This window comes from Leptonotus elevatus, chromosome 8, assembly GCF_054856555.1.
Source record: "Leptonotus elevatus isolate MCC_2025b chromosome 8, RoL_Lele_1.0, whole genome shotgun sequence".
In the NCBI taxonomy this organism is placed as follows: domain Eukaryota; kingdom Metazoa; phylum Chordata; class Actinopteri; order Syngnathiformes; family Syngnathidae; genus Leptonotus; species Leptonotus elevatus.
Window position 1 is genome coordinate 5825688 of NC_141246.1, and position 14702 is coordinate 5840389.

Consider the following 14702-nt stretch of genomic DNA (forward strand, 5'->3'; position numbering starts at 1 on the left):
TTCACTGAAGATCACCACGGGATTTTTCTTTCATTTAATCTCTTTGAGCGCTGAGCTAAAAATAACAGAAATGATGTGGTTGCAAAAGTGTGCACACCCTCTTAAAACTGGGGATGTGTCTGTGTTCAGGATGAACCTGTCACATTCGTGCTTGTGTTAAATTGGAGTCAGCACGCACCTGCTTCCCCCCCGTAATTAACCCCAAATGAAGTTGAGCTGTTCTTGTAGGCTTGCATAAAATAATCTGTGCTTTCCTTTTTTTTTGTGAGTGTTAAAAAAAAGTAGATTTGACATTTCAGCATTAATATCATTTGGGTAATATAGGTGGATTAACTATTATAAAAACGCAACATATTTTGGTCCAGACCAATGTTAATGCATATTATTATTCATTACAGTTAAAAAAAAAAATGGTTTAGTTTATTGCGTATATTCATGTTGTACTAAATCACTCACAATATGTCGTCTCAATGCAAAATAATAGCAGCTATGATTTGCAGAACCGGTTTTTGTGGTGAGTTGCGCTAATTGTTGCATGAGTGAAAATGTGGTAGCGTCTGTGACCGCAGTTTTTTTTCCCCCCTGTTGTTGTTGTTGTTGTTTTTTTTGGCCCACTGTGGTTCCAGCTCAGCCAAAAGCAACCAATTGTTTATGCACGGCTAGTCAAATATATAAATCAATAAATAACATACCTTTGTAGAATCACTGGTATGATTGCCTTTTATAAATTATTATTATTATTATTATTTTTATTATTTATTATTATTTTTGTTATATTGTGTATGTTTTTTTTGGGGGGGGGGGCTTTGACTCTGCTGAATAAAGTTGATTGATAAATCATGGTGGCTATCAGCTTGCATCTTTGTCACCGACTACATCAACAGGTGTTTTTTAAGTTGCATCTATAATAATAATAACAATATTTATAAAAAAAAAAAAAAAAGTAATTGTTGCAGCTGAGTTGTGATAATGGATCACATCTATGTGGTTCTGTGTCCATGTGGGCCACCCACTAGGAGAGAGGATCCCTTGGAATGCTTTTTACTCCATTGTAACTCATTGTTACTCCCTTCCCCAACCCAACACACACACATTTCGAGCGTGCGTGTGTGTGTGTGTGTGTGTCTGCAATCGGGACATCTCGCCTCACTTGAACGACAACACGCTAACTGATCACGTTCATTTCGTTTGACACCAAACAGACAGATGGACGATACGCGGATGGGTGGATAGCGACATAGATAGATGGATGGCTGATTGGACAGGTAGATGAGGGATGGATGAACACATGAGAAATGGATGGAGGGATGGAAAGATGAATACGGGGAACGATGAGAGATTTGTGTAGATGTATGAATAATTATATGAATGTATACGTGAATAAACAGATGATGGATATGGAAACAGATGGTGATGGATAGATGGATGGATGGATGGATGGATGGATGGATGGATGGATGGATGGATGGATGGGGTAGTATTAAACCAAGCTTAAATAAGTCTACAGTACTTATACAAACAAATCGATGGTTGTATGTGCGAGCGAGCCAGCAGTACACCATGTTGTCTCTAGAGGGCGCTCCATCTCCACTCCTGTTTGTTTTTTCTTGCGTCGTGACTCGGAGAAGAACAGAACGTCAGGAACAGAACAGGAGACGCCCAAAGTGTCCACACTTTCACTCAATGCGCGCGCGCGCGTGTCTGTGTACGTACATACACACACACGCACACACACTCAGTCCTGTCTATATATTGTGTAGGTAGACGATGACTAGACAAATCCCCAACCCCCACTCCCGTTCCATTGGATGTGTGGCATACTAGCAGGAGGATTACGGTAAATTGTCAGAACCTTACTTAAAAATTTTTTTTAAAAAATCTCAATTGAAGACACTACTCCTCCACAACCACCAGGTCAGTACCACAAAATATCACAGTTGTCTGTTTATTGGAATAAAGGACATTGACTTATCACATTGTTGTTGTCTTTAACATCAAGCATACACTCGTCAAATCCCAAAGTGCAAGAATGAAAGAAAAACAGAAAGAAAAAAAACAATCATGTGCAGCACAGAGATCTCTCCTCCTTCCCGTCTTATATTATTGTGTATATATATTTACATCTATATAATCATGTCAGTACTTTGTCATGGTTACAAAAATAAAATTACTGTACGTTACTGTGGGTGAGCAACTACACGCACATACACGCACACAACACACACAAATAGCTGTACAGTCCTCATTGAGGGCAAAGATACACATATTTGTTTTAAGTTAAAGAGAAAAAAGAGGGAATATAACCCTTATTATTCCAAAAATAATTGAATGAATAAATAACATGACTTATAGCCAGCAAAGTGTACTGACGGTTGAAAGTTGTGCTTCCCTTTTGACAAGAAACAAGAAGGGAGGCGCAAAAACAACACTTGAACGCCACAATCCCCACCCACCCCCCCTCCCCCCAAATAAAAATAAATAAATAATAATAATCAAAAATAAAATTTAATGAGTGGACCAGCTGGAGGGCGTTGTAGGGAGCGTCTATCACTTGGCCCTCGCGGAAGCCCTAGCGACATTTTTTTGTTTTGTTTTAACTGGACATCAAGGTACATCATCCTTTTTTTGACTTTTCTGATTGGCCCCTGGTAGAGTGCCTTCGTCCAATCGCTATCCACTAAGCATGAAGTGCAATTACACATTTATAACACATTTATTACACAAATGTCCCGAGATGATCACCAAAATGTTGGCGTATTAAATCCAAATAAGACCAACCAGAAGAGAATTTTTGAGATTTAGTTGGTGCATGTTTACATAGTATACATATAAAATTTCATTCCCCCAAAACTCAATAGTTCAACATAGTCGTTGGATTTTAATGTCAGCAGCGCAAGTAAAAGTATGACACGTAGTCTTTTGCCTTTTGTTTTTTTTAAAACAAGTTATCGCGCCGTTACTCGCTTCCAGTGCATATTGTTATGCCATGCCAACCACGTCACAAATATTCCAGTCGCAAAGCTTTTAAAGGCAATACATCCTTAATTGCAAATTTTGACTTACTCCTTACATCTATTACACGAGCTACGAAGATGACATTAATGGATTAATATCTCACAATCGTCAATCCAGCGAGACAAAAAAAAGAAGAAGAAATGTCTCAATCTGATTTCTACGACTGGCTAAAATACGAGAAAATCCTTTGCAGACTACAGTGAGGATGCAGCGAGACTAACAAAAAAAACATTCAGCAAAAAAAAAAAGCAGGTTTTTTTACATTGAAAATATTGGGAAAAAAATGCCATGACGAAAAATGTTTGATATATCATTCCAAACAAAAACCATTTGCTCTGTTGCTAACAAATATTGTGAAAGTGATTTTTTCCAAGAATGGGAGAGATTTTTTTTTTTTGTGTTGAAAACATATTTCACATCGTCGTTTTCTTGGATTACATCACAGTTTATATTTGTCGTAAAATTATGTCATCACTCGCGGTTACAATTTGGAGTTTCTAACGTTACGTCACGACTTTTTCGCTAATCACTGGCTGGGACGCGGAATGTCACACTCATGGATACGCATCGGAATCATTGCCTTGCAAAATAAAATCATCAAAAAGTGCCGACTTTTTGTTGGTTGAGCCGAACTCGTTTTACAACACGCCCAAATCATTTACGAAGCATGTCGGTTGTGTCGTCCACGTTTCAAAAATTATTTTTTTTGAAAGTCTTTTGGAGTAACATAACAGATTTCAAAATAGAAGAACGTTAGGATTACGTCAAGACAAGTCACGTCTTCAATCAATGTCGCAATCTTGTTGATATATTTTGGAAACCCACTCACACGTGCGAAAAATAAAAACAACGAAAAACTGGAGATTGTAAATCCAAAATCGACTTTTTGTTTACGTGTCGAGATGATTGTCCCTCAAAATATTTTGTAAAACGATGGAAAGCAGAATGCTAGCATGTATTGTTAAAAGCGAAAAACACTAACAAACGTTATGTGATTTTTTTTGTTAAAATTTACGACGGAGTATTAGGGCCACATATAAATATATATTTTTTAGAGGGTTGGGGCAATATTCATAGAAAAAAGCAAATTTGCCACTTTATTTACACATTCATGTTTTTTTTTTTGTAGTTAAGTAGCTAAGTTGATGTGTCGAATCTGCTGCTCTCCGTCATTCACGTGCATTTACCTGAAGCATGCTAGCTTCTGATTGGTTAGTGTTAGTCAGCTGATCAGGAAGTGTTGCGGCTCTAGCTGCCGTGTATGACGAATAAATCCGTCTCCATCTTGCCTTTTCATTTTATAAACACGGTCACATTAATCACCAACGAATCCTCACATTAGACTATAGCTACGCTACGTGTATAAGTTTTTTTTCTCGCAAATGTGCTACTTTATAAAGTCGCACATTTGTGAGTCTTTTTCTCAGAATATTGCCCCCGCTCTAAAAAATTATATATTTGTACGTGGCCCTAATACGCCGTCGTAGTAAAATTGTATACTTACCGACCAAAAGGAAACGTTTTATTTGAAACGGAGCGAACGTGACGTAAATACGTCACAACTTGCATCTTTCGGAAAAAAAAAAACGAGTGATCATTTTAATAATCACCGGCTCGGACGTGGAATTTCACACATAGGTACTGACTGTCCCCTCCCTGCACATGCAAAAATAAAAGTAACGAAAAATGAACCCTTTGCTCACTCATTTTGGTATGTGAACCCCATTTTACGCAACATGCGGAGACGACTGCAGTCCCAAATAAATAATAACAAACAAACATAAAAACACAAAGAAAGGGATTGGAAACGCAACATTGTCGAGCCGAAAACATTTCCAAAAAGCGATGAAGGAAGTCCAAGTCATGGTTATATGTGAAAAACACTTGCCTTTGATCTACCTTTTGATCGCTAACGAATATGATTTTTTTAGGAGAATTTCTATCTACTGCGGACGTTCACAAAGCACAGACAGTCGAGTGAAAACGATGATATCGATGGGGGCGGGAACTACCACACGGATGCAGAATTGAAACTATGCCATGGCTGCTCGGTGCTTTATTGTTGCATACAGCAGTTTGGGCTCCTTAAGTTGGGTTCAGTTGGGAATGCGAGCTTATTTCGGGGAAAAGAGATATTTTACGTCTTCATTTCTTAAGTGGCCATTACTGCGTTACAGCGGCGGGCGGCAGGTGGCGCTCTAGTGCGGCAGGGGCACCAGGATGTCCACGTAGTTGATGGGGAAGAAGCCCGAGTTGCCGTGCAGCATCCCCTCGTACCAGTTGTCGTCGATCTTGTTGGTCAGGGTGATGATGTCGCCCTCCTTGAAGCCCAGCTCGCCCTCGTTCTCCGGGTCAAAGTCGTAGAGGGCGCGGCAGCAGGGCTGGTCCATGGGGGCTGGGGGGGGGAACAGCAACAATTTGTTGGGCTACGAAGAGGCTGCGCACTTAAAAATGCTGGGGCTAAAAAGTAACCCAAACTGGGTGAAATAGCTAACCAAGCCAAAAGGGGCAGAGCAAATGCTGGGTTATTTACAACTAGCGCATTGGGTTGAGGATTTGACCTCCTTACATGTTGGGTCAATATTTTGACCCTACAAGAGGTACTGCAAGCTACCAAGAAATTAGTCACCAGGATATCAGTATAGCTGTGCACTCGAAAAACAGTTGGGTAAAATTATAGGTCAAAAAGCGACCTCTCGGGTCAATTTGACCCAACGTTTTGGGTTAAATGAGTAACCAAAAATGTTGCGCAAGTAACCCAATTATGAATAAAAAATGGACCGATCCACTTAATAGGTCACTCTGACCCAACTCTCTGGGTTGTTTTATACAAAATGACCCAATTTTTTGACCCAAGTAAAGGATCTGACCAATATTTATGAGTTGTTTTACACTAAAAGATCAATTTCTTGACTCAAAGTTGGATCAAATTGACCCAAGTAGAGGATTGGTCCATTTTTGACCCATAGTTGGGTTATTTTTGACCCAACTGTTTTTAGAGTGTTCAAGGGCCATACTGATGATTTCAAGCTACCAAGGATATAAGTATAAATGTGCACTCTAAAAACAGTTGGGTAAAAATGCAACCCAATTATAGGTCAAAAAGCCACCAACTTTTTGGGTTAAATGAATATCCCAAAAACTTGGGCCATATGAACAACCCACAAAACAACCCATTAGATTGGAATGGTTTTTTTTGGGTTATACATTTGGCAAAACGTTTTGGGTCAAACATCATTTAGCTAAACTTTTGGGGGTTAAATGAATAGCCCCAAAAGTTGGGTCTAATTGCCCAATGTGTGGTCAGCCTCTTTATGACCCAGACTTTTTTTTTTTTTTTTTACCTTACAAACATTTTGTTACCAATGTTTTCTAAGAAGAAGCAGCATTCCCAGGTCAAAACTGTTCAAAATGGCGACCACCTTCAGATTTTTAGCCTGCCCAAATCCAGTCTTCAACCCAATCTGCTAAATAATTAACCCAACCTTCGGTAAAAGTAACCCAATCTGCTCAAAATTCACAGTTAGAAAATAAGAAATTTTAGAAAAAACATTAAGTATTTTGTACACTGTAAAAGCAGTTGGGTAAATTACAAAAAAACTATTTGGGTCAAAAACGGAACCTTTAATTGGGTCAATTTAATACAACTTTCTGTGTCGTTTCATATAAAACAATCCAGTTTCTTGGGTTGATTTGTACAAAACGATTTGTTGAAAATTGGGTCTCACCTGGTGACCGAGCTGAAGGCAAGAAGAGAGAGAAGAGGATGCGACGCAAAGCCAGAAGACAAAGAAGACAAAGAATGAAAACGTTAGTAACAAGATCGTTAGGATTCCAATTAGACACATGGTGGGTCAGTGAAGGTGCAGTTTGACATTTGGGTCAGCAAAGTGGAGCCCCTACTATGCTAAGCTAACCTGTAGCACACATACATATAAATGAAGAAAAAGGAAAATAGTGAAAAGTGAACTCGAGTTACAAGAAGAAAATAATAAAAACAGAAAATTGAAATGGTGTACTATACAAAATATAATGAAAACACAAAATTGAGACAAAATATTGTAATAAATTTTATAGAAAAATTTAATAGCCCTACTTTTATATATATATATATACATATATATATATATTTTTTCCTATAACATTTATTTATTTTTATCGTAATTAATCTCATGACTTCAATAGTTAACTCACGATTAATTGCTAATTTTATATCTGTTCTAAATGTACAATTATTTTTTTTCTTCTAATTTTTCATACTCTTGTTAACATTAAAAAATGGGGAAAAAAGTTAAACTAAGAAATATGGCTGCATATTTTAGTTATTGTTACAGTAATTTCATAATTCATAAAATTGAAAGTACTGTACTGTAAAAAACGCATGTGATATTGATTTGCTTTGAGGTCATTTTTTTGCCACTAGATGGCATGATCGCATTTGTAAGACGGTGACAGCGCAGTGCATTTTTCTTTTCATATTAAGAGCTATATAATCTTTAACATGAAATAACATGAAATTCTGCACACTTGACCCCAGTCTCCACAAATATATGCATTATTATTAAATTTATTACTGCAAAATTTTACAGTACAGGCTTTCCATGTAAGGGGCGGTTCATTAATCGCCCGGTAAAACAATTTTGTGGCGTTAAAGAATCTTTAAATTAACTCAAAATTAACTCACTAAGTAATATTAAGATAATATATATTTTTTTGAAAATTAACATAAAATATTTTGTTATATTTAAACATATTCACTACACATGTTTTTATGTTCATAACAATAACCTTCAAATCAAAAATATTGAAAATATCTATTTTTAAACGAGAATTAAAAAAAAAACATTAAAATACAAATAATAAAAAATGGTAAAAAATTTACTTTCAGGGCTCCTTGTGCATTTCCCTGAATGCCAAACTTTGACCAACAAAAGAAGGAGAAAAAAAAGGGGGAAAGAAAGGGGTTAGACGGACAAGCAAAGAAAAACAAGTGTAGACGAGTCTGCACTGAGGAACAAAGAGGAACGTCCACTGCGTTCAAACAAAACATTAACAGAGGAGTAAAAGAGCGACGTGGGGATGCGTCGTCTCGCGCCAGTCGCTCGTGCTCACCTGGAGATCTTGCTGTGGAGGGGAAAGGAGAGCACAGGTGAGACCACTGATTAAAACATCGCGAGCAATCGTCGACGGATGGAGAGATGGGTGGAACGAAAGAACGAGGAACAAGAGCAAACGCGCTCGGCGCTGGCTCTTGAAACACAAAAGGTGAAGCAACGATGGAGGGCGATGGCGCGCGACCTTCAGCTTTGTCTCACCTGGAGACCTCGCTGCAAACGGGAAAGCAGCGGCGGCAAAAAACAGGAAAAGAGGGAGGGAAAAGACAAAGAAGTCAGTTGGAGAGGAGGCTGAATGAACGCGGAGGTTCGAGTGACGCAGGAAGGGGACACCGCGCGCGACCCTATGAAGGCTCACCTGGTGACCTCACCCCTGCACCGGTCAACACAACCAAGAAACGGAGGGAAAAAGAGAAAAAGAGCAACAGTTGTTTTTATTTAGTGGCCAAGCATTGAAAAAAAAAAAGAGCTGAATTTTTTTTTTAATTTGCAAACTCACACTCTAAAAAGACTTTGGGTCAAAAATGGACCGATCTTCTACTTAGGTCAATTTGACCCAACTTTGAGTCTTTGGGTCTTTTAGTGTAAAACAACTCATAAATATTGGTCAGAATCTTTACTTGGGTCAAAATATTGGGTCATTTTGTATAAAACAACCCAGAAAATAGATCGGGCCATTTTTGATCCATAATTGGGTTACTTTTGACCCAACTGTTTTTAGAGTGCAATAATGAGGTGATGTCCACACAAAAGCACTTTAATGGGAAATTTTAGTCAACCATACTTGTTTTGGTCATAATTGGGTCAATTTGACCCAACTTTGGGTTGATTTGTATCAATACAACACATGGATCTGGATACACAAATAAAGAGAACACAATTGCAATTGATTATTTTCCCAAATTTCCCTTGCTGTATTTTTGCGTGGAGATTACCTTAACGGGTTGCTGCGAATTCTCAAATTGTAGCTACAAGCTAATATTCAAACTTTTTTTTTTAAATTGACAATTGACAGCAAAACCCCAAAACACTGAGTAAAATAAATTCACACATGATGAAATGTGATTAGTGCTTTAAAATAAAGGAGGCATTAGAAATGATTTTAAACAGGTTAATAACCATGTAATAACGCCTTAATAAACAACTAATGTACATAATATACATAATGGGTGTTTACAATAACAAGTGTAAGCTCGGGATGCAGGGGATGTGGAATGCTTAATTTGAAGTTCGTAAATATGGTAATAATAGTGTAATTAACCCTTTCTAAACGCCTCAATACACATTTGTTGAATACAGCTTTCAATTATAAATGGCCTTACTATTTGGTTAGTGAGTTGCCTCACATTAGTTTATTAAGGCTTTAGTAACTCATTTGCTCCCCAAAAAAAAATCAAATGTTTAAGTGTCCCAAAGACGTATTTATACGCTTTTTAAATATATATATATATATATATACATATACATATATATATATATATATATATATATATATATATATATATATATATATATATATATATATATATATATATATATATATATATTATGCTAGATCATACAGAAGGCTTTGATGCAGCCTCTCAACTGCAGAGAACGGTTGAAGAAATGGTAGTTATTACAACGATGGCCAGCAGGTGGCAGCAGAGCAAAAGAGATCAACCAGAGCCATGTTGAAAAAAAAGCTCATTTACTCACAATTCTAAATAGATTTGTGAATAATGATGAAACTTAGCTACATTCTAATGCTAATTGCTGCAAAGCGGAAACAGATAAAAATATACAATTTTTCTAGTATATAGTCTTTTCTTTTGCTTCAATCAAAATGGCTGGAAGTTTTTGGCAATTGACAGCAAAATCGGAAAACAAAAATAAATTCACACATGTAGAAATGCAGTTAGCACTTTAAAAGAAAGGCCTTATAAATGGTTTTTAAACAGGTTAATAACCATGTAATAACGCCTTAATAAACAACAAATTTACATAATAATACACTCCATGTTTACAATAACAAATGTGAGCTCATTATTTGGCAAATGGGCAATACTAATAACCAGCTGATAATTACAACAAGGGATGCTTTAATTACACTATTATTACCCTATTTTTGAACTTCAATTAACCCTTTCTAAAAGCATCAATACACATTTGTTATAAATGGTGTACATCCCAACTTTCAATTATTAATGGGCTGACTATTTGTTTGGTGAGTTGCCTCACATTCATTTATTAAGGCTTTATTAATCATTAATAACCTAGTCAATAACCAATTTATAAACACAAGTACCTGTAAAGTCATACCAAAAGATGCCCTGAACAAAAAAAATGTCTTTTCCAGACAGGACATTCATTTCTGTCCTTGGACATGTCTCTGGTCACGTTCTTGTGAGGTTTTTGGGTCCGCACTCACCCGGAGAACGAGCGCTGTGAATGCCTCCGTTGTGGTTCTCGCTGATGGAGGAGAAGTCCAGAGTGGTGCGAGGCTTGTGGACGTACTCTTTCCGGGGCTTGTGGGAGCAATCCTTTATCCTGCATAGCCGATAAAACAAGCAGGGCTGCTCATACTACCTTTTAGAATTTGTGATGCTTATTTTAATCTTAACTGAAATTTAAAAAAATAAAAATAAAATTATGATAACAAAACTGCCCGCTTGGTAAGAAAAATATCTTGGCAGAGACAGTTTTGTCTTCAATTAAAATCATTTGTTAGCCTAATAGCGCAGTTGTCTTAGTCATATTTGGACGTTTACGGAAAACAAGAAAATACACAGCAAATTCCGATTCAACCAAGAAAAATCAACATTTTTGGCTAGCACGCTGGAATTCGTTGTTGCTATTGTGACAGTAAGTTCAAAACGAGGCTAGTAAAATGTAACCTCGGTCGCGTTTTAGCTTAGAACACCGAGCGGACATTGAGGAAGCACTGACCGTTCGTCGATCTTGCTGCACAGCTGCGTCAGGATCTCGGCGGCCCGGCTGTGATATTCCACCTGAGCGTGGACCAACGCCGCCAGCTGGCTCACCTGCTCGATCTGTCGAGGCAAAAAAAATAAATAAATAATAATAATTCAATGATTTTTTGACACCCAAATGCACTTGTTTTGCACTTCTAATGATGTGTATATTCCCTAGAAATATATGTGCGGCTACAATAAATAAATAAATAAATAAATAAATGTCATTCATTTTGTTTTATTTGAGAGAAAAAAATCTACTGGGAACCACTGATTTAGGGTTATAATAATTGGAGTATATATAAGAATAATTCCACTGTCAGCCACAAGATGGCAGCACACTAATGTTTTACACTGTGTATGTTTCAAAGAAGAAGAGTGAAAGTAGAGGAAGTAGCATCCTATTCTAGTTTTGTTTAGTTCAGTTTCAAATCCTGCTTTTTTTGCGCGTCCATAAAATGACGGCTGGAGGTTCATTTTATCATTTTTGGGCATGATTTTTTGTATGTGCATTGTGAGATGTTAAGTATGTTAATTTGGGAAAAACTCACTCTAATGTTGTTTGTACAATATTTTTGTCTTATCCTTTACTCTTGCTCTGTCATGTTTCTAAATATGTTTGTATTATTTGAAAAGTGGGTTTTAGGATTCAATCTTATTTAACCGCTGATCGCATCCACTGTCGTTAGCAAAGCAATGTGCGCGATATGCCAAAATCACAAACATTCGCTGAAAAAAAAAAAATGTTTGTCCACTTACGTCGCTCTCCAGCAGGTTGAACATGCTGACCTCGGCGATGTCCTTGGATTCGTCGAACTTCTCCAGCGCTTGCTTGAGCTCGTCGTCCGTCACTTTGCCCTGGCGCTTCTTCTTGTAGTCAAAGTCCAGACGCCGGCCCTCCATCTTCTTCAGGTGATGCTGTCGTTCAGCGGAGTTGCACGTAAGACACACGCTCGATCGTCAACGTCAATTTTTTGGGCTACTCGGAAGAACAACCTGGATCTCCTTGAGGTCTTTCTCGTGGAGGTTCTGCAGCGGGTCGATGAAGTTCTGCTTGACTTCAATGTCCAGGGCGTCTTTGACCTCTGCCAGCTCACGCATGCACTCGCCGGCGTCGATCAGAGCCAGGCCTGAACGGGACAAAGCCGCCTGAATCTTAACGGGACCGACGACAGTTCTCTCATATTTAGTCATATTTTGCCTATAAAAGTTGAACATATTGGCGGTTTTGGTATAAGCAAATTGGCGTATTGGCTGTTTCTGTGCAAAGGCCAAAGCTATGTTTACAAGGGATAGGAACTAAAAAAAAATGGAACTGGGAGAGCGTGTGATTGACAGCAATTGAAATGCTTTGGGAAGAAGACGAAGTGGAAAATTATTATTATTATTTTGAAATTAATCCAAAAAAATATTCCCAAAAAATGCTATACGTTTCCCCTGAAGACTAAGAAAAGACCAAAAAAAAATAATAATATATATATATATATATATATATATATATATATATATATATATATATATATATATATATATATATATAATTCCAGTTGCAACGCAGCACTGGGGTCAAGTTGTATTTTACAATTTAAAAAATGTGCAGAATTTCACAAGTTGCTTCATGTTAAATATTAGATAGCTTTTAATATGAAAAGAAAATGCAATGTCACCGTCGTCCTACAGATGCAATTATGCCATCTCGTGGCAGAAAAATGACCTCAACACAAATCAATATCACACTCGATTTTTACAGTACAGTACATCTTTTTCATTCTAACTACATTTTTGAATTATTATTAACTCTTTGACTGCCAGACGTTTTCAGAAAAGGGATGCCGCCAGTGCCAGCCGATTTAAGCATTTTGACTGATTTTCAAGGTCCACAGAAAATGTTCTGTTTGGACTATGGAAACACACGTACTACCAAATGAAAGATTGGACTTTCATCTTTCATCAGAAAAAAAGAGTTTGTTTCTACCTTATTCCGTTCTTTAGTAATCAACAATAGAAAATGGTTAGTTTGACCCAATTTCGCCTGTGTTGGACCAAAATACGGAGAAATCAAGCTTTTAGTGAAACGATATTATTTCATGCATTCTAGTGAATTTGACACTTCTTTTTGTCCATGAATGATGCCACAAACACCTAAATAGTGCTTTACTTCTATAAAACACTACCACCAAGAATGAAAAAGTGTTTTTTGATAGCAAAATACGTTTATTTACATTCAACAGTGTAACAATTTGACAACAATTTGGCAAACTATTTACAAATGTGTGCAACTGTGGTGCTATTTACAAATATGTGGATGTTTCAACGACAGTTTTTCTTTTTGTAACACTCTCCTGCGTGCAAGGAGACGCAACAGCATTTGCACAAGATTGCCTCTTCGCGTGCGCCACTTTCTTGCCGGCCGTTTTTTTCCGGGGAATAGCAAGTATATACTGCAGTGTGTCATCAAGTCTAATATCAGGATCATGCTACGGTTACGTTACGGTGGTGTTACGTCTCGCTTCCCCGTGTCCTTCAGTTGCTATACCGGGTTGGTAGGAGATGTTCTGATCCATTTTATCCACTCCATTCATGGTGGCATCGTAGTCCAGAAACAGTGTCTTCTCCGTGATCAGACTGTACCCGCTCCTCCGATGAATATGCATTGGACTCGGGGTACTCTTCATTGTCCGATCGAATGTCCGCTTGTGCAGCTCCGCGTTTTCCGGCCTTAGCAGCGCTAGCCGCGCTAGCCGCGCTTTGCCGGTGGGGCTTACTACGTGTTCATAACAGTCACGTTGGCGTAGAGCTCGGAGTCATCTTCATCATCATCATCAATCTGCATTGGTCGATGCCAACTCTCCATCGCCCGATCGAATGTCCGATTGTGTAGAAGTACCCGGCCGGCTATTGTGCGCGTTTTCCGGCCTTAGCAGCGCTAGCCGCGCTTAGCCGTGAGGCTTACTACGTGTTCATAACAGTCACGCCAAAGCTTCCAACTTTGGCGTAGAGCTCGTTGTCATCATCATCGTTGACATCAATGCGCTTTTTAGTATTGATTGATGCTTTCCGTCTTTGAAAAAAATGCTCAAGCTGAGCTGCTTGTAACCGGTTGCTTGGTCAAGCCATTGTGGCTTGGATCAGCCATTGTCTCCTCAACACTCTAGCTCCGCCTCACGTCTTCTACTGACGCCCACGGTGGGCGGCCCATCCAACCTTGTGCAAAGAGAGTCATCGCTGCCCTCTAGGGGCCAAAACGAGTCTTTGACTAATCAGATCAGCCTGATACTTTCAGCACAGCTGCCCAAGGCTTTCCTGCACCCGTTTTTGAAAAAAAAAAAAAAAAACATAGGGGACGTCTTTTAACGTCCTCGGCGCCCTTCCCTAGGTTTATGCTAAACGTTTTATAACGTTTATGGCAGTCAAAGAGTTAAATTACTGTATCAATGACTACAATTTTTTGCCATATTTCTATTAGTTTAACATCCCCCCCCCATTTTTATGTTAACAAGTGTATGAAAAATTCTATTGTGCATTTAGAACAGATATAAAATTTGTGATTAATCGTGAGTTAACTACTGAAGTCATGCAATTAATTACGATTACAATTTTTTTTAATCATCTTTTCTTT

General features: G+C 38.0%; 1 protein-coding gene across 3 annotated transcripts in view; it reads right to left on the reverse strand.

Annotated features, from left to right (window-relative positions):
* Positions 1 to 1929: 1929 nt before the first annotated feature.
* sh3gl2a (SH3 domain containing GRB2 like 2a, endophilin A1) overlaps positions 1930 to 14702 on the reverse strand; it is a 34880-nt gene continuing 22107 nt past the window's right edge. The window contains exons 5-10 of one of the 3 annotated variants that reach the window (XM_086082396.1): positions 12080 to 12213; positions 11843 to 12001; positions 11058 to 11161; positions 10540 to 10658; positions 8128 to 8139; positions 1930 to 5410 (exon numbers count right to left, since the gene is read on the reverse strand). In XM_086082396.1, the coding sequence (XP_085938522.1) occupies positions 5214 to 5410; positions 8128 to 8139; positions 10540 to 10658; positions 11058 to 11161; positions 11843 to 12001; positions 12080 to 12213 (725 nt within the window). In that variant the 3' untranslated portion in view covers positions 1930 to 5213. Of the gene's footprint in view, positions 5411 to 8127; positions 8140 to 8458; positions 8503 to 10539; positions 10659 to 11057; positions 11162 to 11842; positions 12002 to 12079; positions 12214 to 14702 lie in introns of those variants that run through there. The other 2 variants (XM_086082397.1, XM_086082398.1) reach the window with 2 other exon arrangements.